This window comes from Megalopta genalis, chromosome 9 (assembly GCF_051020955.1).
Source record: "Megalopta genalis isolate 19385.01 chromosome 9, iyMegGena1_principal, whole genome shotgun sequence".
Classification (NCBI taxonomy): Eukaryota; Metazoa; Arthropoda; class Insecta; order Hymenoptera; family Halictidae; genus Megalopta; species Megalopta genalis.
Window position 1 is genome coordinate 15,732,177 of NC_135021.1, and position 27,767 is coordinate 15,759,943.

At 37.0% G+C, this 27,767-nt stretch overlaps 4 protein-coding genes across 7 annotated transcripts; 3 read left to right on the forward strand and 1 right to left on the reverse strand.

The window, feature by feature from the left end:
* Positions 1-659: 659 nt before the first annotated feature.
* LOC117217381 (transmembrane reductase CYB561D2) lies at positions 660-12,572 on the forward strand. Of its 2 annotated transcripts, none has more exons than XM_033464949.2 (3): positions 660-815; positions 8,059-8,239; positions 9,294-12,572. In XM_033464949.2, the coding sequence occupies exons 2-3, from the start codon at positions 8,078-8,080 to the stop codon at positions 9,813-9,815; spliced, it is 684 nt and encodes a 227-aa protein (XP_033320840.1). In that variant the 5' UTR covers positions 660-815; positions 8,059-8,077; the 3' UTR covers positions 9,816-12,572. The 2 variants fall into 2 exon arrangements, with proteins under 2 accessions (XP_033320840.1, XP_033320841.1); XM_033464950.2 differs by lacking the exon at positions 660-815 and adding an exon at positions 1,020-1,207 and having other exon boundaries at positions 9,294-11,886.
* Positions 11,977-26,565, reverse strand: Rtel1 (Regulator of telomere elongation helicase 1). Of its 3 annotated transcripts, none has more exons than XM_033464939.2 (12): positions 26,432-26,565; positions 15,937-16,070; positions 15,266-15,689; positions 14,678-15,194; positions 14,301-14,608; positions 14,019-14,225; positions 13,799-13,961; positions 13,465-13,722; positions 13,149-13,388; positions 12,599-13,087; positions 12,365-12,509; positions 11,977-12,305 (listed from the first exon to the last, which is right to left on the reverse strand). In XM_033464939.2, exons 2-12 carry the CDS (start codon positions 16,067-16,069, stop codon positions 12,226-12,228), a joined length of 2,964 nt encoding a protein of 987 aa, XP_033320830.2. In that variant the 5' UTR covers position 16,070; positions 26,432-26,565; the 3' UTR covers positions 11,977-12,225. The 3 variants fall into 3 exon arrangements, with proteins under 3 accessions (XP_033320830.2, XP_033320828.2, XP_033320829.2); XM_033464937.2 differs by lacking the exon at positions 26,432-26,565 and adding an exon at positions 16,463-17,043; XM_033464938.2 differs by lacking the exon at positions 26,432-26,565 and adding an exon at positions 16,383-16,474.
* Oscillin (glucosamine-6-phosphate isomerase Oscillin) lies at positions 17,101-19,216 on the forward strand. Its single transcript, XM_033464945.2, has 4 exons — positions 17,101-17,379; positions 17,490-17,774; positions 17,861-18,219; positions 18,290-19,216. Exons 1-4 carry the CDS (start codon positions 17,256-17,258, stop codon positions 18,365-18,367), a joined length of 846 nt encoding a protein of 281 aa, XP_033320836.1. The 5' UTR covers positions 17,101-17,255; the 3' UTR covers positions 18,368-19,216.
* LOC117217379 (uncharacterized) lies at positions 19,968-23,475 on the forward strand. The gene is made up of 2 exons (XM_033464943.2): positions 19,968-21,070; positions 21,509-23,475. Exons 1-2 carry the CDS (start codon positions 20,548-20,550, stop codon positions 22,279-22,281), a joined length of 1,296 nt encoding a protein of 431 aa, XP_033320834.2. The 5' UTR covers positions 19,968-20,547; the 3' UTR covers positions 22,282-23,475.
* Positions 26,566-27,767: the final 1,202 nt, after the last annotated feature.

Sequence of the window (27,767 nt, forward strand, 5' to 3'; positions counted from 1 at the left end):
GTTGTTGACAACCGGTAACTATAAAAACAAGCCGTAGTATAAAAACAAGCCGCAGGGCTCGAATAATCGTATCCCCTCTTCCCAAATCGTGCGCAATCTGAGCGCGAATTAGGGAGAAATTACTGTACATAAGTGAGACTAAAAATTAAAAACGGAGGAGAGATAAAGGAAGAAATGGTAGAAAAATTGCCAAAGCACGCACACTGAACAGAGATGATGGATGGGGACAACAGAGGATAGCTTTAAATCGCGGTAGGATAATATCTCCCTAATTCGCGCTCAGATTGTGCACGAAAATGAACAATTCGGGAATTGAAGATACGATTATTCGAGCCTTGCGGATGGTTTTTATAGTTGTTGACTACCGGTAACTATAAAAACAAGCCGCAGGGCTCGCATAATCGTATCTCCTCTCCTCAAATTATGCGTAATCTGAGCGCGAATTAGGGAGAAATTACTGTAAATGCGTAAGACGAATACAGTAAATCAGGTGCCATTTCTTGACCACGAGAATTCGAAATTAAATAAATAATAATATCAAAATTTCATTCGGGGCATAGCCACGTAGCTCTAGATCGCGCGGTTATTCTTTCTCCTAGATCCGACGCGGCGGCCGTATCCCGACAAGAAGTATCGGCAACGCAGCGATAGATCATGGATCGCGCGAGCATGCTTCGCCGCGTGGATCAGTCGAGCCGCGAACGTCAATCCGTGTGCTCTTTCTCTCGCGTGTGCGAAAGAAACCACGCAGCTGGTACCGTTCTCGGATAGCCGCGATAGCAAGCGCGCGTCCATCGGGCTGTGAAACGTTCCAGGTGAGTTTCGCAAGCCGATTCTTGTTCTTCCCCGTGTTCCATTTAGCATTTTTCTCAGGGGCAGCCACGACACGGGTATTTTCGTGCTCCGACAGCCATCTTCGATCGCTCCGCGGGCATACGTTCTGCGTCGTACAGTGTTCTCCAAAATGAGGCGCGCGTCGTAAAGGACGATCGTTAAAAGTCCAGGGACCGCGGTCGACGAGCCGACACGTCGGTCACTCGGCTCCGGAAACGTTTCACTTTCTTCCGAATTGAATTATTCGTTCGCTTTTATCGTGGTGCGGTATCGGTAGAAGCTGTATTTTCTCCGGCTGGTGTAAAGAAATGGTTGAGTAATCCTTCTAGATAACACCGCGAGTGCCTGTATTGACAAACTCGTTCGTTAATCGGTAAATATTCTGATGCATTGGTGATTGGACTGCGGATTTTGTGGGTTTATGGCAAAAATTAGTACATCGTATTTAGAAACAGTGAGAACATTTACGGAATTGTATATGCTCGGGTCGTTGAAATCATTGAGGAAAGACGAATAAATAAATAGACGTAGCTTCTGTATATTGCAATCGGCGCGGACAATCTTTATTTTGCATAAAAGTCCGAAGTCTGGTGATGATACTGTGGTGTTGTTCTTTTAGTGAAATCTCTTTTTGTAAATAGTTGGGAATAGTACGTTTGTAAATTTTTTTTATAATAATTTACTCGGAACGGTATAATATATACTTTTTGTGTACTTGAAAATGAAAAGTACCTATAAACAAAATATACTTTTGGTACCCTATGCAAGTTATGTTAGAGACACAGAGAATCGGCACTTATGGTACTTGCACATTCAGTTTAATGGACCAAAATTCAGAGTATGTCGTGTATACAACAAAAGTGTTTGTACACCTTTTAAAACGCAATAACTTTCTTAAAACTGGTCTAGGTGACTTGAATTTTCTTTGTTTTAAGTGATAGCGGGACTAGTCCACTAGACGATGACTGAAATGCCTTTTTTTAAATTTTGCTATTTTCAAGTAAATGACAAAAAATAAAATAAAAAGACACTCGTTTTTTAACTGAGCCTATAACGGAAATTTAATAAATGCATTCTGAAAATTGTATCGAAATCAGTTGACGTTATGATTTACGGCAAATTAAAGATGGCAAAAATCGCAATTTTATCGGGATTTTCACCAAAAACTGACAGAAATTTGCAGTTTTTTAAATCTTTCAACATCTGTAGCTCGACTCTGGGTTAACCGATTTTCTTTAACCGAAAGGCATTTTTTAAATTGTTGTTATAGGTTCGGATAAAAAAGGTTGAAAAACGAGAGTCTTTTATTTCTCTTTTTATCATCCCAAGTAATAACAAATTTAAAAAAGGCATTTCAGTCATCGTCTAGTAGACTAGTCTCTCCATCAACTAAAGGAAATTCAAGTCACTTCGTTGAGTTTTAAAAAAGTTATTACGTTCTAGAAGCTGTACGAACATTTTTGCTGGCCGCTGTACTAGAACGGGTAAATAATAGTGCTTTTTCAGGAGTCTACGGGCTTCTTCCTTTCGAATTATTCATTTCTTTAACGGCGAGGTAGCGTGCAGTAATCAATGAGATAATGTTGCGCATAGATAATGGTGGAGCGTTGCACAGAATATGGACATTAATGCAAATGCGGTGTATACGTTACAGTATCGGTTACAAAACTATGGTTGCATATAGGTATACCACGCCTCGGCAATCGAATAATGATCGCGGGATCAGGATTTATCTTCGACAGCATTTTTAACGATGTCTGCCATTGTTCTTATCATTGTCAGCCACAGCCTCGGATACCTATTTACATTATTATTTCGTTGCAATCTGTCGCAATTGACAAACTGTTCTCCAAAAAAGTTGAAAGTAAAATGTGAAGACATTATAAAAGACAAAACAATTAAAATCAATTACAGTAGAACTTCGATTGTCCGAACTCAAAATTGATAGTTAATTTGTTTTTATCTTCGATAAATTATTGATACGATAGTATTATATAATATAATTACTAATAATTTAGTATTATTATAATTTATTATATTATTAAGTTATTAGTAATAATTACTAATTAATATAAATATTATAGTAATATATATATTAATATAATATATATATATATATATATATTATTAGTATTATATTATATATAATTAAAATTAAATTATAGTTATCATAGTATTAGTAATTATTAATTACTAATATATTATATTACTATATATTATACTATAATATAATATTATACTTATAATATATATAATATATATATCTTTTTATATATATATATATATATATATATATATATATATATATATATATTATAAGTATAATATTATATTATAGTATAATATATTAGTAATTAATAATTACTAATACTATAATAACTATAATTTAATTTTAATTATATATAATATAATACTAATAATATATATATATATATATATTATACTATAATATAATAAAATATTATAATAGATGATAGGTCGAGGTATAGCTCAATTTAACCGAGGCCTTTCTATAGTCTCATCGTTGTTACTTGGAACAATAAAAGATCTAAACAAAAAACTATCGCGGAGAATCCAGTTCGATTAATCGTGATTCTGCTGTACTTCGAACAGATTGATATGTCGAAGAGTATTTTTGGAGCGGCGTATCGAAAAAGAGGACGTTCCACAATCGGAGCAAGGGTTGATAACCCGAGCGATTATTTTGTTAAGAAGGTTCCTTCAGGTTCAACGCGACTATTTCTGCCCGCGGCCATTGCGTAACTGGGAAACGAAACATTCGGCGGTCGTTTTATCGCTATACCGAGAAACCGTGAACGAGGAGGAGCTCTGCATTTTCCATCGTTTCTTCCTACAGGGCCACGCGTTCGTGCGATGTAAACAGGAGATTCGCGCGTTCTAGAGCGGCCATATTTCATTCGGACCGTGAAAGCGGAGCACGGTCTGCTGAAAAGAGAAAAAAAAAAGTGTGCCGCTGTGGGTCACGAATCAGATACTCGTGATTATATTACGATAAAGTGTAATCAAGCCTCTGGCCGAGGACTGCCGACTAACGAATCGGAAAATCGCCGCCGACCGATTCGCCAATCCCATCACGATTCGCGAACGACGTTCATCGACAACCGTACCGACCACTCCGTGGTTCATTATAGCGCAATTTGAGGCTTCGCGATTTTGATCGCGATTATCTTGCCGGCGATTATATCGAAGGCGCGCGCTGCTTTTTGCCAAACCCGGTTCTTCTTTTCGCGGGAACGACGATTTTTGCCCGCTGTGAATGATCCTAGCGAATTTCTCTACGAATTTCTCGCCGACTCCGGCTGCCGTTGATTGCTCTAACATCGTTTAGGATTCAAAATCATGCTTTAAAGTGTTCATGCGTGTATTTGAAAGAACCTGCCACTTCTCGGTGAATCTGTTATTTATCGTAACGATCGTTGATTTATTAGATGATTTTATTGCAGGCGGCGAGATTATTAGAGACTCGATCTATTTCATCGAATTGATTTTTAGAATCTCGGAGTTTGTAACTTCGCCGGCAAATTCCAAAGACCATCGATTACGGGCACGTTGTTAACCCTTCGCACTCGAGTGGCGACTCTGAGACGACGCGAGAAATTGCTTGACTATTTGCAGAAGAATGTTCACATTATCGAATTTGTCTGTCATTCGATAAATTGTCAAATAATAAAAGTCTTCGGTAAGCGTACACGTTCAATTATCATACGGATCAAATAAAAGCAACCGTGTCAAATGGAGATACCGTAGGTTGAAGAGAATGTCTTCATTTTTACAGTTGAAATAATCTCGAGTGCAAAGGGTTAATATTGATTTTCTTGAAACCCCTTTAACACGTTCCGTGCCACGTGTACCATCGATGGTACACACTTGCATGTTTACTTAGTGAACTGAACAAATTGTTTACAAGAAATTTAGAACCGAAGAATCAATTTCCACCGCAAGAATGGGCGTTGATAAGTTTTTGTTACGTTGTTATGTGTACGAGAGTTAATAATTGCACGTAATACATCAAGTTTTAGTAAAATATCAAAGTGTGAAGATTCGAGTAAAAAAAGCTCGGCACGGAACGTGTTAATCCTCGCGATCTCTCGCGGCTTTCGCATCTGGGCGAACGAAACAGATAAGGTTTCTTCTTCGTTCCCTGCACACCTGCGAAATTTATTCGCCTGAATTCGCGTTCGCGTCTCGATGTTAATCTGCCCGTAAACAATTACGTATCCCTGAAGCCGACGTTCCACTTCATACCGGTCCCGTAACGTAACTATTTTTGAACGTTGCTGCTTGTTTACCATTCGTGTTCGGCCTCGAACACACTCCTGTTTAGCGATACTTAAAATAATTAGCAATCGCTGAATTTAATCGTATTTCCCCGCGCTGTTTACATGTGCAATAAAACTGTACGTACAACGTCTTCGAATTTGCAGCGACGTCTTGCTGACACACATACATCCGCGAAGTTACGTGTGCTCAACTGACATTGACAAGCGTGTCATTATCAAGACCGTTTCTATTGTAATTAACCACTTACACTCGTTCTCTCTCTCTCTCTCTCTCTCTCGCTCTCTCTTTTCCTCTCCTGTGAACCACCACAGTCGATACTCTGCCATTAACTGAACTGCGGTGATTTATTCCCAGTCACGCTAGAATCTTTTTTTCTCTCGTTTCGATATTTCTATTTTTTTCACTTCCCGGTTCTCTATTTTTATTAATCCTACATTTTTCGATGAGTATCGGTGCTCTACGAATCTTGACACAGAATAGAAGTACAAATTTATTTCCTGTCTAAATAAGTTTAATTGTTCTTGCTTCTTCCTATTTCTTCTATATAATTGAAGCAAATTTCAAATTGCTATCTCACGGGTTGCAGCCGCCCCTTAACAACGAATTAATGTCTAATTGGCGCTCGGATCGTCCACAAAAATGGACAATTCGGGGGAAGAGGGGAGACGATTATTCGAGCGTTGCGGTTCGTTTTCGTAGTCACGAATTGTCAAGAACTATAATAAAAACGAGCCGCGAGGCTCGGATAATCGTATCTCCTCTCCCCGAATTGTCCATTTTTGTGCGCGATCTGAGCGTCGGTTAGGGAGACATTACTGTATTTTGATTTTCTGGATTGAGAAATTAGCCTTTCTTGTGCAAGTGGAACGTGGGAAGTTGAAGAAGTTGCATTCTACTTTCTAACGGGTCGACAGACAGTGTCGGTCATCCGAAACCTTCCCGCCCATTGTCAGCCATTCGTTCATTCAATTTAAGGAAACGCACGCTGGAATTTGCAGCAGTTAACACTTGAACCGGCCACGGTGTGCCACAATTACGCCGTTATGCTCTGTGACACGAATATAGAGGGGCGTTATTGGAGGAACTCGATAATCCTATAAACGAGATAATGTTAACGAACTGATAGGCCATGACGGTGCGGATGTTGCGCTAAAAAATCAGGATTATCGGTACACGTACCGATGACAATGCCCTTGATGCGTCGATGATTGTGTAAACCGATGACAATTGCACTCGAGTTCTTTGGAAATGCGACGTTTATTGTTCAATTAGAAGAAGACTAAATTTGTAAACGCAGAACGGCTACCAACACGTTTATGAGATTTCGAATAATCTCCTAATAATAAACTCCGAAACAAAATTCGACTAACTCGGGGATTAACGAGCCGTTCCACTAATTCGTACAAGCATACGTTCGTTGTTTTGAACCATGCTTGAACTGTCGGCAATCGACGATGACTCTGATTATAATGATACAACACGAATATCAACGCGTTACTTTCGATTTTGCGACACTAAATCATAACGCATTGTTCCACAGAGTTCGTGGAACAATTTTGCGTAAGATACTTCGAAGGGTCAAAGTTCGGAGTGTGCTCTTTCTCTAATATTATTCTATAACCTTGACATAACCATGCTTGAACTGTCGGCAATCGACGATGACTCCGATTATAATGATACAACACGAATATCATCGCGTTACTTTCGACTATGCGACACTAAATCATAACGCATTCTTCCACAGAGTTCGTGGAACAATTTTGCGTAAGATACTTCGAAGGGTCAAAGTTCGGAGTGTGCTCTTTTTCTAATATTATTTTTTCGAAGTCTGCACACGGATGTGTGCAGATTTCATGCGATAATCATAGAAATCTGCATAATTGTTCGCGATAAAAATAAACCTGTTCGAGATAAAAAGTTCGAGAATGCAACCGCACTGTGCGCGTTTGCGAAGCGAATCGAAAAATTGGTGGCAGTAGCAGGCTGTTCGATCTAAACAGACGTCTACTTAATTAGTAGCTTCGTTTATTAGGCTGGAGCTTGTGCAATCTTAGAAGACAGAGGTTCCGTCGGTTCGTCCAAGTGGATGCTGAAAGAAACGGGGAATCGTGCCGCGCAATTAGCAATGAATCACACGCCGTGCATCTAAACGATCGTAGGAGCAGTTGCGTCAAAAGAATTTGCCGTTTTTCTCTCATGAATCGAGGAACGGGTGTCGCTCGATACTTAAAACGCGATCTTTCTTTGCGAACGAGGGATCGTTACTTTCTAAATAAGAAGACCGGCCGCGAGTGTTTATACGATTTCACATTTTTCTGCGCAAATTCTGGGAAAAATGACACCGTTTTCAAGAGAAACAAAAACTGGGCAAAATGCAAATTGCAAATCTTCATGCAAAATGAAAATTTCGCCATAATTTCGTCGCAAATAATAATTTAATCCTTTGCAATGTTCATCGACTGCTTTAATCCTTCTACCGTTCGCTCGTGTTTCTTGCACATAAGTTATAACTAGACTGCGGATTTTCTGCATTTATGACAAAAACGAGTAGCTGTAATTTTAAAGACAAGAAAGAGAAAAAGAATCGAAGAGCATTGATATATTATTATATCAATATATATTATTATTATTATATTATATTATTATTATATCAATATATAATATATTATTATATTATTTTCATTACATTAAAGAAAAAAGAAAGAAAAAATTCCTAAATAACACATAATTCTTGCGACAAACATAGACAATTTTTATTTTGCATAAAAATCCGCAGTCCAGTTAGAACAATTACGGTCCCACGGTTGTTACATTTGTTCGTTCATAGATCAATCCGGCGCTAATTGGGCCGAAGAAAAATGAATTCTGACGACGTCGAGATTGCGAAGAATAGGAAATTTCAAATTCTTGTTTCACTTACAGAGTCGAAGGTGAAACAGAGATGTCCGACCCTCCGGCAGGCAAAGGACCACCAAGCATCATAACAATGGTGTTCTCCGTCCTCACCCATGTCCTTTTGTTGGCGCCGGTGCTGTACATTGTTACTCTCGCCTTCTGGAATCTGCTACTTTTCTCTTGGCACCCCATCTGCATGAGCCTCGGAGTAAGTTCGTGGAATTATACATTGTCTATAATAAGGAATTGAACCGTATATTATTATCGTATACGATAATCCAGTCACACTTTCTTTCAATATCGTATCCCTAAGTGCTTACTTTTTGACATGAAATTACTGAAAAGAAAAGAAAAATTGAATTAACTGAAATACGGAATTGTGGCAATGAACGTGTTACCTAATCGTATTAGGCGTCGAAGAATTAACTAGGTACTCGAGACAAGTGCCTGATGAAGATCTCGTGAATCATACAGATCTCGAGCTCGAGAGTTTTTGTTCTAATTCGTGGAAACGGGTTCTACAGTATGACTTCATTGTTCTTCAAACTCGCGGTCCCTCGAACGTTCTAAATTCTCGAATAGCGCATCATTGCTTTGTAATCCCTCTTCGGTTTGTAACTTTCAGTCACGAACAAGATTATGATCAAATAAATTCATATACGAGTTCCCCGTTAACTAAGATTTCGTTCCAGCGTACGTAAGCTCGTTTTGAATCGATACAGCGTGTCCGCAACGCACGGTGCAACATCGACGAAACCCAGAAACGAATTTCCATGGTTTCCCGATATCTCGCGATTCCCTTTCTTTCCGTCGGTTTTCGTTCCGGCAGCCTTCGAGTCGAAAGACAAAATTTACGTAACCGCGTCTGTCACGTCAAACGCATACCGGAGGCATTTATTGCAACCACACACGGTTATGAAACGTGTTTATACTGGCGAGTGTTCCTCTGCCTTGGGAAAAGAAAATTTTGCGCGTTCCGAACCGCCGGGAGGATTTCCCGTCGCGCGGAAAGGCGTTTTCTTTCCAAACGCGAGGAACAATTGAACCGCCTATTGTCGGAATTATCAATGGACTATCGTTCCGCGATGGAAGCCAATTGTCGAAGTCAATTGGCAAGAATCGAAGCGAAATGAAAATGCATTTCTTCTATCGCTGAACTCGGAGAGGTCGAGCACGATGCGATAAAATCCACAAACTATTTAGACGGTTTCACACCTCGAGCACTAAATACCACCACGATGCTGACGTGATCTTCTCGGTAGGTCGGCCTCCTGATAATGGAAGCCGTCTTCAGCATTTCCGGCGAGGCGTATCTCGGCTGGAAGCTGTCAAGGTCGAAACGGGTGACCATGCACTGGATCCTACACACGGTGGGCCTGGTTTTGCTGCTGATCGGTCTGATCATCATCGTGGTGAACAAGAACCAGCACAATAAATCGCATTTCGTCACGCCTCACTCGATCCTCGGGCTGATCAGCATCATCATGGTGTTCCTGACCGCAGGCTTCGGCATCGTGACCAACAATCCGAAGTGGGTCTACCCGAAGGTCAGACCCGTCCTCTTGAAAATCATGCACGCGTTCGGTGGCATCGCTGTCACGATACTCCTGCTGGCCTGTATCATCACCGGCACCTACACCGGCTGGTGGAAGTTCAGCGAGACAGGGAGGAACTTGGTGTTCGCGTCTCTCTTCATCGCTGGCTTCTTCATCCTGCTGAAACCGATCCTGGGAGCCGTCTCCAGGAGCAGGGTCGTCTTCGGGCCACCCCCTACCACCACGTAATCGGTAATCCATTAACAGACATTCCGAGGTCATCGACGTTATTGCTCCACTTTGGGGTTGTTGTGAACTTTCAGTTTGAACAAAAAATGAATTTCAGAAAACGTTCTCTATCCGCGGCTTCTACATTTTTCTTTTTTCTTTTTTTGGATCATTCAGAATGCAAAGATGCATTTTTTGGGGGGGGACGTCCCTCGGTGAATTTATTTCTCTGGATAACAACCCCTAGCGAAAGATATACTCGCTGTTTATGTTTTGGATAATCACTGTGTTCAAAACTCGTTCACCGGTCGATCAAAGAGTTTTTAGATTGGTGGAAGGGATGTTAGACTCCGTTCGAGATTATAATAATGATGAATAATGAATAACGAGTATCGACTAAGAAGCTTCGAGCCAGGCTGGCTCGCTGGCATCGATAACTTGCATTTCCGTAGAAAAACATACTTGGACACTTATCGGATCACGTACGATCAGATAAAGTATTGTAGACGATATCGCGACCGACGCTTTGTTTGCCAAATTGCTGGAAGTGGAAGTTAATATACTTCTTTTTTTGAGAGTCTCGTAGATGGTAAAAACAGTGGCTCCGAAAAGTATTTGAACTATTGTAGTTCCGTGAAAAATTATGGTCTCGTTCAAAATCTTCGCAATCCAAGTATTAGTTTCTTCTAGAAAACATTTGGAAACTTGATGTTTATAACGATTTTTTATAAAATCATGGCAGTTTAAAATATCGACAATTATTCAGAAATTGATAACTTAGTGTACGCTTTTTGGAGCCACTATAAGTAGTGGTGGAATTTCGTGAGACACGAAGAGAAATCACTTTTGAGCCCCTCACTTTAAACTGTACATCTCTGAAGGAAAAGGGCACTTTTATTCTCTAATTATGTTAATAACAAAATGTAACATAGTTAAATATAAGCGTGATCGCCAATGATAGTAATCCACCACTGGATAGAAAACTATCCAAATCAAGTTCGTTTTATACATGCGACTAGTTGTAATTTGTTACTTAACTTTTTATATATTCCGTCCTTCGACAGCTGCTCGAAGAAGCTGCTACGAGAATCTGATTGAAACAGCTGAGAATGCTTGTTAGGGCAACTGTGCTCCATAAAGTATATCTCTTTCCGTTACCATTATTGTGTTCAACGTGTTGCCAACGTATATTCCAAGTAATGTACCGAAAACAAATGAAAAAAGTAGTGTCGAAGTCGCTGACGGAAAATAATTGTTTTACTAGATTTAATTAAGTAGTATTTATAAGTACGTATGTTCATTGATTCAAACCAATTCAAATTTACCGCGGAACTTGTGGCGCCCCTTGTGTTACAACTAGGAAGCTTCCTTCGACCTGTGTACAGCGCCAATTGACGTAGTGAGGAAGCGCTAAAATTATCTACGCATGATAACTCTGAAGGAATTACAGATGACGCTACCATGCTAATTCTTGGGAAATACCGTGCAGCACCATGTATCGTTAATTCGAGAATTAAGATACGTCTTCAGAGTTATCATTTGTGAATAATTTCGGCAAATAGTGTGGGCATTTTCTCATTACGTCCATTGGCGCTGTAAAAAGAAATTATTGGCGGTAAATTTCAATTATTTTGAAACGAGAAAAAACAAGGCATTGCCTAGAAATGTGCAAGAAGCCGAAAATTTTAGTCCAGCTTGGATCGAGATGAGGCGAAAATTCATCTTGAGGTTCGGATTCTAGCATACCTATTTTATTCACCAAAAAGAAGAAAAAAAGAGACTAGACCATAAATATTTAATATAATTCGACCTAGAAGAAATATATGTATAAATATCGATAGTTTATTATAATAATTACACGCGCATCACATATACGTATATATAGAATTGACATAATGTATATATCCTTCACAATGCAATGTATATGTAGATTGATAGAATTTCTTATTTTTGGATATCACGCAAGCTCATCGCGTATGAATTCGTTCTCCCGGTTCTTTTCATCGTTACTATCAAATTTTGTAATACTACTCCGTCTGTTAACATTTTTACGCAAGTGTCTGTATACCTAAATATATCCTATTTTACTTTATATACATGTGTACATATTAGTTGAATGTACGTAGAATTTAATTTTCTTCACGTTAATTTTTTTGGTGTTACAAAATCTTTTATAGCAAAATAATGTTTTGTACAAAATTTTTATTATGTGCTTAAAGTTACATTTATTGAAATCCTTAGACAATACCTCAGACAAATCTTCAGACGATTAGAAACATTATTAAATATTTAAATTAATCCCCGATTTAAAGGTCGGTTAAAGTAAAAAATTGCGTATATAATAAATCGCCAGTACTTACTTGTAACACATTTTTAACGATCATTGTACAAAATATAAAGTTAATCTCTTAATTCCCTTATACATCAATCATCAAGACTTTATATTACTTAAATGTGTAACATGAGTTTCAAAGGCACTGATATGATGTTTCTTCAAGAAATGTTTGAACCCTAAAAATGTGTATATTAATCATTTTATTTATGTATAAGCCGTAAAGTTAAATGAATACCTATAAATAAGTGGAGTAATCCTTCTTTCGGTGGGAACAGGTCCTGAAGTGTTTTCAACAGTTTGTCTAAATTACTCGTCTTTGTATATTCTTGTATCATTTTAGCAAATATTTTATAATTGTCCTCCGACAATGAACGCTTTACCTAAAATTATATTCGATGTGTATTAAATATACAAACTATTAAATATTTTTTTACTTAAAAATACTTCAGGTAGTTAAATATATGTCCACCTCTTTGAGGTATGTTTTCCCCAAAATTTTTTTATCAGTTTCATTAGCGGCCTCCTCAATCATTTTTGAAGCATTTTCAGTTGTGTCTGCGCAAGAAGAAGTCGATGGACCAGACAAATGTGCATTGAGTTCAACTGGTAACAGTTTTATTTTTCTCTTTTTTGCAAGTGGTTCACTGGTCCCCTTTGTTAGCTCGCATGTAGAATAATTTTGTTTCAATTTGCAAACGCTAAAATTAATAACAGGCTTCGATTCCGTTGCTAAAAGCTCGGAGAAATTCTTTTTCTTATTTTCAACTTTGCTATTCTGTTCGTTTTTATTGCTATACAAATCGATATCGAAAGTATCTTCTTCTGTCTTCTGAATTACTTCGGATTTTTGTTTTGAACTACTTCTCGCGACTCGGGTTGCAGTTGTATCAAAAGTAGCTGTTGACGCTGGCAACAAGGCACTACTTTGATTCATTGACAGCATAGCTGGTTGCGGTAACTAATAATATAAATTATTTACAACTCTGTTTTAAATCATTATGTAGAGCAATTAAACTTACTGTATATTCCGCATACTTAAAGAAATCTCGTAAGTTTTTTGTAATCATTCCAAAGTTAGTAAATTGTTTGATATAAGGCCTCAACCAAGCAGACAAATGCTTCTTGAAGTTTGAATTATCGAACCTACAATCGCAGAGTATTATAGCACCATAATCATTTTTGTGACGTATAATTCTTCCAATAGCCTGGTTAACAGCTCGTGATGCTTCGAGCTGATACCATTGTTGGCCAGACAAAGCCTAAAACAGTAAACAGTATATCTGAAGTTCTTGCTCAATTCTTGATATATGGAAAATGGATTAATGAATTTATTACTTCTTTGTCGGTACTTCTCATTTCTTCCAAATATCGTTGTTTTAATATCACTCTTGGATCCTTCAAGGGTGGAAATGGAAGACCGGTAATTAAAACGGCTCTGCCATTTGCATTGGCAAAATCGAGACCTTCGCTCACTTTTCCTCTGCAGACTGCCATAAAAATTGCCCCTTTGCAGGAAGGATCTTTAATCTTTTCGCAATACTCGATCATGACGTTCTTAAAACTATCCTTGTGTTGTGGTTCCACATATATGGCCTAATAAACATAAGTTAAAATAACACTCATAAATATGTAGAAGGACATCTCTTACATAAATACCAAAAATAATTACTTTACGTTCTGCGATTTTTGTCCACAATCCTGCAATTTGCCATTCTTCTCGACACTTTTTCATTATTGGATATGAAGGAAAAAATACTAACAATCCATGAGGTACTAGACAACTGAAATTGAATATTGTTCTTCCGAGAGATGCTATGTATTTTGGATCATTCCTGAAAAAATATATTATTTGAATATGTACTTTGTGAAAGTATTTTTAATGGAAGTACCTTGTGTTATAAGAAGAGTTTAATGCATGGCCGTCGGGACCTTGGCTAAGAACACCCACGCAAACTTGATCTCCTTTTATTATATGTGGATTTTCCAATTGGACATCGATTGGTATTTGGAGTTCGGATATGAAAGGTTTTAAAGGGGACAATGTACCGCTTGTTAAGACTATAGAGCGTACGCCTTGTTCAAATAACTGCTGCATACTGCATAAAAATGTGCGTATTAGAACTTTTAGATAGTGCATAAATGTAATGCCATCAGTAGAACACTGCTTTTACCTAAATCCTGGACTAAAGCACCAATAGCTAATAACTTTGCCTTCATTCTTTAAAGTTTTCTTTGTCTCCCAAACATCGTTTTTATGACTCTTTTTTGGTTCCTCTACTTGAATGTATACTTTGTAACATTGCTTGAGTTTTTCTCTGTGGCGCATATTATTACTATTGTTAAATGCTATTCTTAATAGGTCACTGAATTTTTGCAGCGCATTACCTTTTCTTGCAAACGGAGATGTGCTTGTGGTCGTTAAATAAAGAACAATCTTGTCTAATTTCTCAGTCACTAGAATTTCCTTGCCATGCGTTATCTAGGATGAGAAATTATTAAAGCTAACTATGTTAGAGATATTTTATTGGAAATATGATTGTCAACTAACTTGAGCTTTTCCAAACAACTCAAAGATGTAACTCCCAGGATACGTATCCCCTTCATCGCGTTTCACGATTTTTATATCGTCGATTGCGTTTTCCAATTCCAAAAACATGGCTTTCAAAATACATAAATCATCAGCAGTAAAATCTTTTTGTACATTTCCCGAATTCTCCACTGTGAAGTCATTTTCTTGTATACTGTTAGCCAAGTCTTCCATTACTGCTGTGATTTCATCAATACACATCGCAACTTCTGTACTGCATATCTGCAATGACGCTGCCTCTTCACACATCTTCTCAATGTTGTGTGCTTCATCTAACAAAATAATACTGTTCTGCAAATCTATGCCTTGAGATCTTCTTGCTTTTGGATCTAACAAGTAATTGTATGGCATAAAAGTTATATCTGCATTCTGTTTCAGTTCTCTGGATAAAAAATATGGACAACATCTGTATTTCTGACCAGCCTTCACCAGATCCTCTATATCCAGCACTTCCTGCTTGAACAAGGGTTCTTCTTTCCTAAAAAATTGATTTTCAATTAGATACTAGTGTATGTTACTATGTGAACATAGAATATTAAAAACCTTTACCTTGTTTCAACATTATTGTAATAAAGGCATGTTCTAGATTTTACTTTAGAGTGACACATATGTATCTTATTCGAAGAGTTGATTTCTTTTGAAACATCTGGGTGGATACAAAGCTGATCTCTAGATCCTAATACAGCCGTACTGACATGTTTGTAAGCAGTTCTTTTTAACTCTTGCATTGCCTGTGATAGTTGTGAATGCGTTCTAGATGCATAGATAATTTTTGGGGCAGCCGAAATAAAGCTTGACGAAGGCTCCGTGTCACCTGTAGCTCCTTTCAGTTCTTTGCTAAGTTTATTGAAGAAATGTCCTCCAAAATTTGGTTTCTCTATTGCTCCCACTAAGGATTGCGCTTGTAGTTGTGCTTTTTTTGTTAGTAGCCAACTTAAGGATGAGCATAAAAGACATAGTGTTTTGCCTGTGCCTGAAATTTTTAGTAAATTTCATTATCAAATACATTATAAATTTTTTACTCTTTTCATTGGTAAAAATTACTTTGTTCTAAGGTATTTATTTTTTAGTGTAATGACAAAATTGGCCTACAAATGATCAGTACGCGATTTTATTTTTAAACAATAAAGTGGTATGTAGTCTCTAAATTACGCACGTATGTCTAATTATATATCATTCTAACTTTAAAATCAAGATATAAAAATATCATTGAAGTGTACCTGTTGGAGATTCTAATACACCATTTTTACTGTCTTGAAGGCATTCTATTACTTTTGCCATATAGTCTTCTTGAACAGAGTATGGTTTAAAAGGAAAATTAATAATAACGTTGTTGATCGTCACTTCAGGCATTCTAAATATCAACAGAATATACAAAAATGCCTTTATTAAATGCAAAATTATGTCCGATTGATACGAACAGCGATACCGATTATGTACTCGTTCCCGCCAATTCTAATCTTAATCAATTGTTGATCGATATTGATATTTGTACCTGATACAATAACAAATAAATATTCCCTAACAAAACAGTATTCAGAAAAGAACAAATTGTTATATAAATATTAATATAAATTATTCGATAAAATATGAGGACATTAATTCAATTTGTGACGAAATAAATTTGATTTCTATGAAGTAAACGCTTGTGTCTATCAAGTAGTACTTTTATCAAGTTATCGTGAAGTCTGTTCCAAATAACTCATTTTCAAGTGGCAACTGCAATGGGGAAAGATTAATTCGTACATTTTAGATTTCAAAGTGGCAAAGTATTGAGACTAGGTTAGTCGCGCATTCGCTAATTTGCTGGTTGGCTGGCTGACCGACTGAACGACGAGAAGAGGTTCGTTTCTATCGGAGATTTGTATTTTTTCTAAATTATATTTCCCTCTCCTCCGCGAGAGAGAGCTTTCGTTTCCCGCTGTTGTTGCAGAATTTGAATTAACAAATAGAAAACCTTGATTTGTGATGTATTTTAAGTTAATAAGTGCGCCATTCTAAAAGACGACAACCACTGGTTATTGACCTCAAAATTAAGCCCGAGGAACCAGTCAGCGAAACTCGAACTATTGTATTGCAAATTCGGTGTTACAAGTTGTATAATTTGTAAAGTTTATTTAAGAAAACTTTCTAGCTTTGTTGTCCTTTGCATACGTTGGAGGAGAAAATCAATAAAACTAATAATTGCAAAAGAAGTTTTTACTTTAATTCAAATTTGCTTAACAAAGCAAGAAAAAAATTGAATTGCAAAGATAAATGCATGTAATAAATGTTGAGAAACTGTGAAGCTTTCCTGCATTATATTTATACACGATAAAAGGTCGTTGTCACAAAGATATCGCCATACGGTCGTAAATATCATTGTAAATTCGTAAAGCGCTATAGAGTGCATCACTTGTATGCGAAGAGAATAGCAGCATTATTTGCGTGCAGTTTTATCGTTCTACGCTTCAAAATTTGCTTCAATAAATATTTACATTTATAATTATTAGACGTCTTTTCAGTGTCTAGTGTGAATTGACTTACAGCTTATATAAAAATGCGATTAGTAATCTGTGATAAAGTGGATCATGTGGCAGAATGGTCTGCCAAATATGTCTTGAAAAGAATCAATGATTTTCAGCCGAATGAAAAGAAATATTTTGTTCTTGGTCTTCCGACAGGTATGTTTTATTATTCATTCTATTAAATCGAGGTGTAAATAATTTTGATTTTTGCAATATTTCTACATCATTTTTGTGGTAAATCTTATCTGTTACTGTTTATTATTTAGGTGGCACACCTTTGGGAATGTACATGAAACTTATAGAGTACTGTAAAGCAGGAAAACTTTCCTTTAAATATGTAAAGACATTCAACATGGATGAATATGTAGATTTGCCCAGAGATCACCCAGAATCTTATCATTATTATATGTACAATAATTTCTTTAAACACATAGATATTGATCCAGTGAACGTGCATATTCTTGATGGAAATGCACCAGATCTTACAAAAGAATGTGATGATTTTGAAATGAAAATTAAGGAGGCCGGTGGAATTGAATTGTTTATTGGTGGTTTGTAATTTATAATAGTTAGTAGATCTTTTGTGTAATAGATAATTTTATTCAAAGACCTGATACATACTGAAATCGTTTCGCAGGTATTGGACCAGATGGTCACATAGCTTTCAATGAACCAGGATCATCTCTAGCATCGCGTACAAGAGTGAAAACATTGGCACAAGATACATTGGAAGCCAATGCAAGATTCTTTGGAAATGATATTTCCAAAGTTCCTAAGCAGGCACTGACTGTGGGTGTCGGCACAGTAATGGATGCTAAAGAAGTAATGATTCTTATTACAGGATCTCACAAAGCATTTGCACTGTATAAGGCAATAGAGGAAGGAATCAATCATATGTGGACTGTATCAGCCTTCCAACAACACCCTCGAACAATAATCATTTGCGATGAAGATGCAACATTGGAGCTGCGTGTTAAAACTGTTAAATATTTTAAGGTATATACTGTAATATATAAGATATTATAGCATCCAGATACTTTTATAATTATTCTGTTTGAAATTACAGGCTCTCAGTGCTGTACATCATAAATTAATTGAAGCAGATGGAGAATCAATCCTTCGTCAGAGAATTCAAGATAGTTAAAATATTACTACAGTAAAACTTGGGTAAATGTCCGAAATTTGAAACTCAAAGCGAGCAATTATGAAATAGGGAAATTGACTCTATCTATAAAACAATACACTAATACAACAGTTAAACGATATTATTTATTATTCTTGCTCATTGGAACTTTTACCAATGTAATCGAAAGGTTTGGATGATTATAATAAGATGAAATACGCGCGCGCGGTATAATTATTTTAAATGTGGCACAATTCTTTTCTGTAATTTATCGTACAGTCGGTAAATATCAATCAGTAAATATAATGCAAATTATATCGTGTTTGGTTCTATTTTAATCAGAAAAATCGAAAAGAGAGATACATTAATAAATGTACAATTCCAAGAAAATATAAAATAACATAGTTTCATTGTTGAATTAGTGCTGTCTTATTGACATTCTATTTCGAGTTCAAGAGGATTACCTCTATCATTGAAGATTATCGCATTATCCCTACCATTGTGCGGATGATTGCCGGGTATTTATGCAGCAAATGATTTCAAACGATTATCCGGGTTTTACTGTATAGTATTATATACTTCTAAAGTTCATTGTTACATAACATGTCCACCACATACTTTACCAAACGTTATGGAACATGTAAATTATATTTTTTATAGAGTTTAAATGACATTTCTGTATGTTACTTGACGAACTACTTTTTGACAACAATACTATATAATATATAACGTACTTGTTTTAATGGAACATTCATTATTATATTGTTATTTACATGAATTATTATTATAACTATTGCTCTACTATTACAAAAATGCCATATTTTTGTATCATTATACTTTTCATAAATAAATTTACCCTTTTTATGATAATTTCCCCATTGCTTGATCTTTTTGATTTCACTGATACGAGTAAAAATATACAAACTTGTTTTAGCTATAATAAATGGAAATTTATTAGGAGTGTACAAACTCATCCGAGTCTCGGGAACCCGAAGTTCGAGACGGGTCGGAAAAAGTCGTCCCGATCCCGTAACATCGAGTTTCCTCACACGCCTGAAATTTATACAAGCGATTCAACAACATTACGTAACAAAAAAAATTCGTAGCATATTTAAATTGATTTAATCGATCTTCGGAAATTGTTTTTCTGAAAACTGAATGTTACACAATTATTCGTAGCCTGGAAATCTTACCGTGTAAAAGTAGGCATTGTTTTCAAGGACGTCTAATCGAATGCTTGGGAAATCTATCCTAGACATAGTTAGATCACGTGTTGAATCATTTACGATTGACACCATTTTTCAAGCGAAAACACGGCAGGTAAATGATAGCTGACAAAGTAAAAATATAAATAAATTAATAAACTATCGAACAAGTAATCAAAACGCAATGACACAAAAACGTTTTCATTTATGAAACTGTATAAATTAAATTTAATACACGGTGAGCATAAGGATCAATGAATCATTAGCTTTTATCTTTTATTATATTATTATTTATATAAATCTTGTTTTATCTTGTATCTTTTATTTTTAATACTTCATTAATATGCCATTGTCCTTGATCACGAAATATTGGTTCTAAAATATTAAAAAAAAAAATGATTTAAATAAATATTATTCAGTTTAACTAGATCTATGACGACAACAAAGAACTGATACAACCCAGAACTTGCCACAAAAAATGTCTTAAAAAAAGTAACAGGAACCACTTTGGTACTTTTCTTCTCTAATAATTTCAGTAGGCCTATTTTAATCTTGCTGGTATTTCAGATTGCACAAACTTTTGTCATAAATGCATAAATTGCTACTTCTAATGTTATGTGATCAGTGTACACAATGAAAGAGCAACAGATCGGGGACGAGCCTAACTGCAGTAAGTAGGGCCATTCGCTCATAAAAGTTATCATGACAGTCGCGTCAGATGGAACGATGACAGAGCAACACGTATGTGGGCTCACGTGTCCATTCCAACACGGTTTCGTGATAAATTCCACATGTACCGGCTAGTATTGCGTAATGATCCACGAATCGAATTAATTGATAAGGACAACGATCGGGGGACAGCGGCCTCGAAGACCGCAAACAAAGTCGAACTGTCCGACGAAATATAATACAAATTCAGCTTCGAAACGGTTCCTGTCGTTGAGATCGATCATCTTTTTTTTCGAAAGAGACTAGAACGGTTGCATAGATCGTGCGATGCAGGAAGGAGGAGAGAAGCAAGAGAAGCCTGTCGCGATCATGAAAGACAACGAAACGGCAGAGATGAAAGAGATCGTGTTGCGCGAGGTTGAGCCTCTGCTGCGCCAGAAACTCGGGGACCATGTGGTCGTCGAGAATTTCACTGTCGAGTCCCTGTTGCCCCCCGGCGAGAACTATGGTAGCACCATCCTCAAGGTCGACGTCGACCTGAAAAAAGGGCAGGACGGTGAACAGGAGCAGCTCCACCTGATCGGTAAAATGCTGCCGCCGACGGAGTTTCAGCGGCGCATCTTCAACAGCTCCAAGACGTTCGTCAAGGAAATCTTCATGTACGAGACAATTATGCCGGCCTACAGCAAGCTCGAGGCTAGCCTGAAACCCAAGGAGGTCTTCAACTTCCTGCCGAAGTTCTACGGGTCCAGGATGTCCCTGCAACCGGACGTCGAGATGGACGACGACGCGGTCTTCCTTATGGAGAACCTGAAGGCCTACGGATACTACCACGGCGTCAGGAGTGTCGGTATGTCCAACTTCCTGTGATTACATTTGCTTACTTGTAATTAGACCAAGGATCATTGTGCAAAATGACGAGTTATCTAATTGTAAGTCTGATATCTCTCTACAGTTTAATATCCGAGTTGTTCGTTTGTGTCATAAAGGCGGCCTGCCTGCAATCATTATTCGTGATCAACCGGTTTAACTCGCTTCATACTGGCAGTCTTTTATCGTAGATTGACGTATATGTCAGTTTTACAACTGTTCGAAGCAACTGAACGGCCTGATTCGTAATAGTCTGCTTTCTACGATAGATCGAGGCCGTTCCTGATGCGATTCAAAAAAAGACGAGTCTGCTGCACTCGCTCGCACATAACTATTTCTATCTTGAACATCATTTAAGCATTATAAGTGAACAGATAAATATTTTCAAATTGTCCATACAATGTATCGTTTAATGCAGGATACGACATGGAGCATTCGAAAGTCGCCTTGCAAGCCCTGGCCAGGTTTCATGCTTTGGGGATGGCCATGAAGCAGAAGCAACCAGGACTGTTCCACATGTTCAAGATGCACTCGAAAACCTACTCGATAGATGCAGCACCTGACTTTGATATGTTTGAAGCAGCATTGAATACGATCAAGGAGGATCCCGACATGTGCGTCTATTACGACGTCTGTGAAAACGTCGTCAACGATATAGTGCGCAAAGGGTTCTGGGGAGACGTTCCCCGGGAGCCTTGGATGACCATCATCCATACCGACTTCTGGGTGAACAATGTGCTGTTTCATCGTGATGACAAGGGGAAAATCGACGACGTGAAATTCGTCGATTTCCAAACGTACGTGTACTCCAGCGCGCTGCGCGATGTAATCCTTTATCTGTTTACGAGCGTCGAGGTTGACATCACGGACGAACAGCTCGAAAGCCTGCTAGATTTATACTATGAGACGCTGCTGAAGAGACTGAACCAACTAAAGTGCGATACGAAGGCTTTCGACAAAGAATTATTCTTGGAGAAGTTGAAAGAAGATGCTCATTACGAGTTCGTACACTTACTGATGATGATCAAGATAATGACGATGGACATAAAGGAATCGAACTTCGATTATGACAACATACACACGGCTATTATCGATCAGGAAGACAATAAAACATTCGTTGATCGATTACGCAGAGTGGTATTGTACTTCTGTAAGCGCAATTGGTTACCTGTAGATGAGAAGACGTCCTGAGGACGTTCATTTTATGTTGATAGATCGTTCTACAATTTAACGCGTTGACTGTCGCGTCAACCAAATAATTGCTCACGTGTTCAAAGTAATTTCGGGCTCTGAGTGTTACGATAAGCTTCGACCAATCAGATTTTGTTGTGCCAAGGCAGGGACAACGATTTTGTGGAATTTTTATCGTCTGATTTGGCAGCCGACGGATTAATCTGAACCTCTTGAAAAGTTCGAAGATATTTTCTGATAACACATTCAAAAAGCTTGTAATCCCTTTTCCGAAGTAACAAGACCGAATAAACAGCTATTTGGATACGTATAATTTTTTTACAATTCGAATTCTCGCGTTGACCCAATAAAAAAATGCATTACATACATCTTTATATTCATGACCATGGAATCACGTTCATTTTCAGCAATAAGTCTGATATAATGTTTAAATGAATTTGTTCGTTCGCTACAAGGTGCAATGAACATCTTAAAAACTCATAGAAGATCGATTCACTTTTATCGGGCAAATTGGTCTGTGTCTTTATTTATCTCGGCATTTTTCTTGTACAAAATAGAACGTATTAGGCAACTACTTTTTATTAATTCATCAGATAAAATTTTTTTATCATTTATTAAGAATACTTGTACGAGCGTGTGACTCTAAAAATATTCTGATTCATTTTCTCTAAATGCGTCTGTAGCAGTGGATTAAATGGAACGTACGCAGAATATCTAAAACATTTTATGAATTGTGTTGAATGGTCTTTCTTAGCGTAGCACGATTGATCTCGAGTACATTTAAGATGCGAAAAGTAAGAATGAATCGCATGAATTTATATCGCGTATCCGATACTCAAGATATCTAAGATATGGATAATGGAGTTAGAACAAGCTTTAGATTTGCGGATGCAGATATTCAATATGTGCATGAATCACGTTTGTTTTAAATAATAATGACGGTCAGCTTGGAAACAAAAATGAACAATTTGGAAAGAAGAGGTACGATTATTCGACAATCGGTAACTATAAAAACGAGCCGCAAAGCTCGAATAATCGTATCTCCTCTTCCCAAATTGTCCATTTTTTTGTGTACAGGTTGAGAGTCAATTAGGGAGAACGTATTGTAGTTCTTAAAAAAATATTTAAGGAACGTGTTGGTAACATTTAATTATATTGTCATTTCTTTCAAATAAAATAAACGTTTCAAATTAACGAACGATATCATTTTATCACTGATAATTAAATATATATGCACCTTTAAGAATAATTATATAATAATTTTATGAAGTAAATTTATATATTGGCTTTAATTGATAATTAATATAGTTTATGCTATATAGATAAAGCAGACTTCTTCTCAAATAGAGCTTTTATCTTCAACCAGCGATGGCACTGCCATGCAATTCCAACTCCGGTCGGTATGATAGGGAGTAACAAGGAATTGATAATTATTTCTATACCTAAATTATACTACAATAAGAAAATATTGTGTATTAATTAAAAACGTTCCCAAAAGTTCCATTAAGAAATTCTGCCTCAATTTATGCAGTCAAATAATTCATTTATATAATTTTCAAATGAAGACACAAGTTCATTATCTGATGATTGCTCATTTTTTTAGATACGTTTTTCTATTTTATTGTACATCTTCCTAAATTTGTTATTGTAAAAGCTGAGCTGTGTTAACGAATTATTCGAATAAAATAGCATTTATACTGTCAAAAATTGCAATAACAATTTCGGAGCACATTTAAAATGCTAAATTTCAAGCAGTTTTGTGCAAATATTTACAAAGTCCTAAATAATGTGGCAACCTTGCACGTTCCAGATCTGGCAATACTGCACAGGTCCGAGTGGGAAAGTAACAAGCGGGCTTGGTCGGGCAAGCCCAATTCCGCCTATTGATTTATCCATCCAGCTAGGCCGGGCCGGGCCGGGCCGGGCTGGTACGTTCCGCTGCAACGGTTGCCCAAGGCCACTAAAGCTGTCTTGCTTTTGACCGCATCTGCACCACTCAATCCTTCGAAACCATACGTCCCTACTACAATATTTCGGGCTTACCCAAGTCTGCCCAACCCGCACTCCGGCCCGACCTCGAATCTCGGTCCTCAATTTTCGTCCACGCCCGCGTCTAATTTGTACTGTATTCATTTATTTTGCACCGCAAATTTTTGTTTTATAATTTTTTAAATTTATTACTATACTTTTCAATGATATTAAAACATTTTTATATGCACGAGAGACATACTTCTCTGATATTTATACCTTCTAAAAAATTGAAAAAAGGTACTGGGAGGAAGGGGGACTTAGTTTTTTTAAATTAGTGGAAGCAGGAAATTCTCTTCTAGTCCCTGCAAAGTATCGACTGTTTTTAAGAATTCGAATTTCAGAGATTATGATTAAGTACCTTGCCCTATACTCTGGGTTCCAATAATGATTATTTAGTGGGAGCATTTCCCGCTCATTTTGTGGTTCATGAAAGCAGAACATTCCATTTAATGGGTCCTATCTGTAAACATCGTTAGCTGAACTAGTGTAACTATAGATGAAGTATATTGAAAATAGTTTCGGATCTAACAGAATAGTTTCGAATACTTTACAAGTAGATCAAAAGAGAACAGCAATACTTTGAACCAAGACAGGATAAGCTCGAATTCTTTATAAATATTTGTAAATATCTTTAATATAAATGCACATAATTAAATCTGTTATATAGGATGTATATGTGACTATGGATAAAAAATCTTGATTTATATAAATATGACTTGTATAAGCTTGAATTCTTTCTAATATCGAAGACTACATATGTGTACATTAATACATTTACGCATCCGGAATCTATGAGATTTTGAGTATTTCTAAGGTTTAAGAGTAAAAATTGATGAAACTTAATATCCATTCTGTCGCTAATTATCTCCTAGGCATGTTATTCATTACAACACACAGAGAGAATTTCCTGTTCAGTTATAATAATGAATCGAACATTCCTTGAAATGTCGTGTAGGTCGGTGTAGGTGGCGCCAAGGGCGTTCTCCGCTTGCCCTTGTGTCCCCTCTTCAAGTCCACTCTTCTTCAACTTCAAACTGTAGGAAATTTAAACGAGACTTTTGTTACCCACCCCTTATATTCTAAAGCTGTTTCGTATTCAGTGTTTTTTCATCTCTAGATTTTCAGTGCGCTTGGGACCGCCAAACTTGACGCCTCTGTTGGTGAGAGAATCTCATGCACGTCGATTTAGTAGCAAGATTGATACGTGTTAATCGAATCACACGATTGATACATTTCGGCATGAAAAACAAAAATTTATTATGGATGGTAATCAGGAGCTAATGATGGAACATGGGACCGAATATGGAACATGCAACAGCAATGGAACCGAGAATATAAATATTCAAGAAAAGATCGACAGTGGACAATACGAATTAGTGTGGAATACTAAAGGGAAAAGTGCAGTGTGGGAAAAGTTCTTGATGATAAAAAACACCGAGACAAATAGGAACAGTGGATACGTTCAGTGCAAATTGTGCAAAAAGATATTACAGTACAAAGGCAAAAGTGGAACGTCTCATTTAATTAGGCACACGTGTAGGACAATCATGAACGATATATCGACCAATGACAGGAGGAAAATTTTGGAAAAATGCACGGAATATTGTTTACGCGATGTGCAACCGGTTAGCAATTTAGGTGGCGAAGGATTTAAGAAATTAGCACAGACAATAATAAATATCGGATGCAGATATGGCAGTGTGTCAGTGAAAAATATTCTTCCGACTTCGGCGACGTTAGTAAGATATCTTTTACGATTAACCGATAAAACGAGAAATCACATTTTACCGGAGGTGTTGAATGCAGTTCAGAGTGGTAATTGTGCTGCTGCGATAGATGTTTGGAGTGACAGTTGCATAGAGATAACGTATTACACGGTTACGTTGTACTACATCGACGAGTTATGGATATTGAAAAAAAGAGTTCTGTTTACAACTGACTTACCAGATGATAGTAAAACGACAGAGAATATAAAATTGGAATTGTGCCGCAAGTTCGAAGAGTTCGGAATTCCCAGTGATATGTTGCAGTACATTACATTCGTCACGGACCAGGAGAATAACATTATCAAAGCATTGAAAGGATTCGACAGATTGGATTGTATAATTTATAACATTACCTTGTGTTTATGTAGCGTATTTAACGAACAATTCCTTTCCGAACACGCGCCGGGATTATTGCAGATACTCGTACAAACGAAAAATATAGTCGCGTATTTTAAACACTCCGGCTACGAGTCGCGGCTTCCTAACCTATTGCAGGAAGAAACAGAAAGTAGATGGTGCTCGAAGGTAGCCATGCTGCGCTCTGTTGCTAAACAATACGTGCAGATTGTTGATATTTTAGCGAACGTGAACGAGAGTGCGAAACTTGAAGGTTACGATTTAAAGAAAGTAGAAGATTTGATCGAATTTTTGGAACCGTTCGAGAATGCAATAGCAATTTTGGAAGTGGACACGACGCCGAGGTTGTATCTAGTCTTACTATGGCTGAAGAAATTGATAAAACAATGTTCAAGCAACGATAATGACAGTCTCGAAATGGAGAGAATCAAACGTGCTACCAGAGATTATTTGCAAGAGAATTTGATCGTTCACAAGTATTGTAAAATAGCTACATTTTTAGTACCTGCTTTCAGAAAATTACGAATGCTGTCAGAGGCAGAAAGAGCAGAGGTTCTACAACATGTGAGAGATTTGATTGTTGACAATTTGATTGATATTAAGATAGAGGAACCTGTTGCATCTACAAGTTATGAAGGACCAGAATTAAAAAGACTGAGATTTATGTTTCAAGAATGGGTTGATTCGGATACAGGATCTGTAGACTGTACAGATGAGATTAGCACATATATGAATGTAGAAGCTTCAAAAGATGATGATTTATTACAATGGTGGAAGGAAAAAACATTGCTTTTACCAAAATTGAGCGGTATTGCCAGAAAACTGTTTGCAATCCCAGCAAGCAGTGCTCCAAACGAGGAATCTGTTAAGAGAGCAGAATATATACTTATTGAGCGAATATCTTGCACAAAGCCAGAAATTGTAAACGCAATTTTATTCCTACACAATAACCCGTAAGTTATTCTCAGAAAATCTTGAACCTTTTGAAATACTGCATATTTTATAATGCTGTGTTTTTCTTAAAATTTTAATTTTTTAATAGATTTTTTTATTTTATATTTCAGACCAGAGGAAGAAGGCATAGATTAGTCAGTATATTTATGCTTTGGCCATCGTTTTCTATTTGATTTTATTTAGATATCCTCAGTGATCTTATCTGAATCAACGCATTAGAGACAAAAGATTCCAAGAGAGCTTTTGACATGGTTCTACATTGGAACTTCTTGATATTATATACTCTTGAGTCTTAATTCCTGCTGGAAACTTTTGCAATACTGTGTGGGTACAACAATATTGCTATTTTGTGATACTTGTAAACAAATAAGTGCCATT

What these genes read in the sequence shown, in the direction of transcription:
- Oscillin (XM_033464945.2), top strand. Translation starts at nt 17,256, where the DNA reads ATGCGATTAGTAATCTGTGATAAAGTGGATCATGTGGCAGAATGGTCT. An exon ending in TGTTCTTGGTCTTCCGACAG is followed by an intron (nt 17,380 to 17,489) that starts GTATGTTTTATT and finishes TTTATTATTTAG; the next exon opens with GTGGCACACCTTTGGGAATG. An exon ending in AATTGAATTGTTTATTGGTG is followed by an intron (nt 17,775 to 17,860) that starts GTTTGTAATTTA and finishes ATCGTTTCGCAG; the next exon opens with GTATTGGACCAGATGGTCAC.
- LOC117217381 (XM_033464949.2), top strand. Translation starts at nt 8,078, where the DNA reads ATGTCCGACCCTCCGGCAGGCAAAGGACCACCAAGCATCATAACAATG. An exon ending in CCATCTGCATGAGCCTCGGA is followed by an intron (nt 8,240 to 9,293) that starts GTAAGTTCGTGG and finishes TCTTCTCGGTAG; the next exon opens with GTCGGCCTCCTGATAATGGA.
- Rtel1 (XM_033464939.2), bottom strand. Translation starts at nt 16,069, where the DNA reads ATGCCTGAAGTGACGATCAACAACGTTATTATTAATTTTCCTTTTAAA. An exon ending in AACTCTTCTTATAACACAAG is followed by an intron (nt 13,962 to 14,018) that starts GTACTTCCATTA and finishes ATATTTTTTCAG; the next exon opens with GAATGATCCAAAATACATAG. An exon ending in TTAAGTATGCGGAATATACA is followed by an intron (nt 13,088 to 13,148) that starts GTAAGTTTAATT and finishes TTATATTATTAG; the next exon opens with TTACCGCAACCAGCTATGCT.
- LOC117217379 (XM_033464943.2), top strand. Translation starts at nt 20,548, where the DNA reads ATGCAGGAAGGAGGAGAGAAGCAAGAGAAGCCTGTCGCGATCATGAAA. An exon ending in CCACGGCGTCAGGAGTGTCG is followed by an intron (nt 21,071 to 21,508) that starts GTATGTCCAACT and finishes CGTTTAATGCAG; the next exon opens with GATACGACATGGAGCATTCG.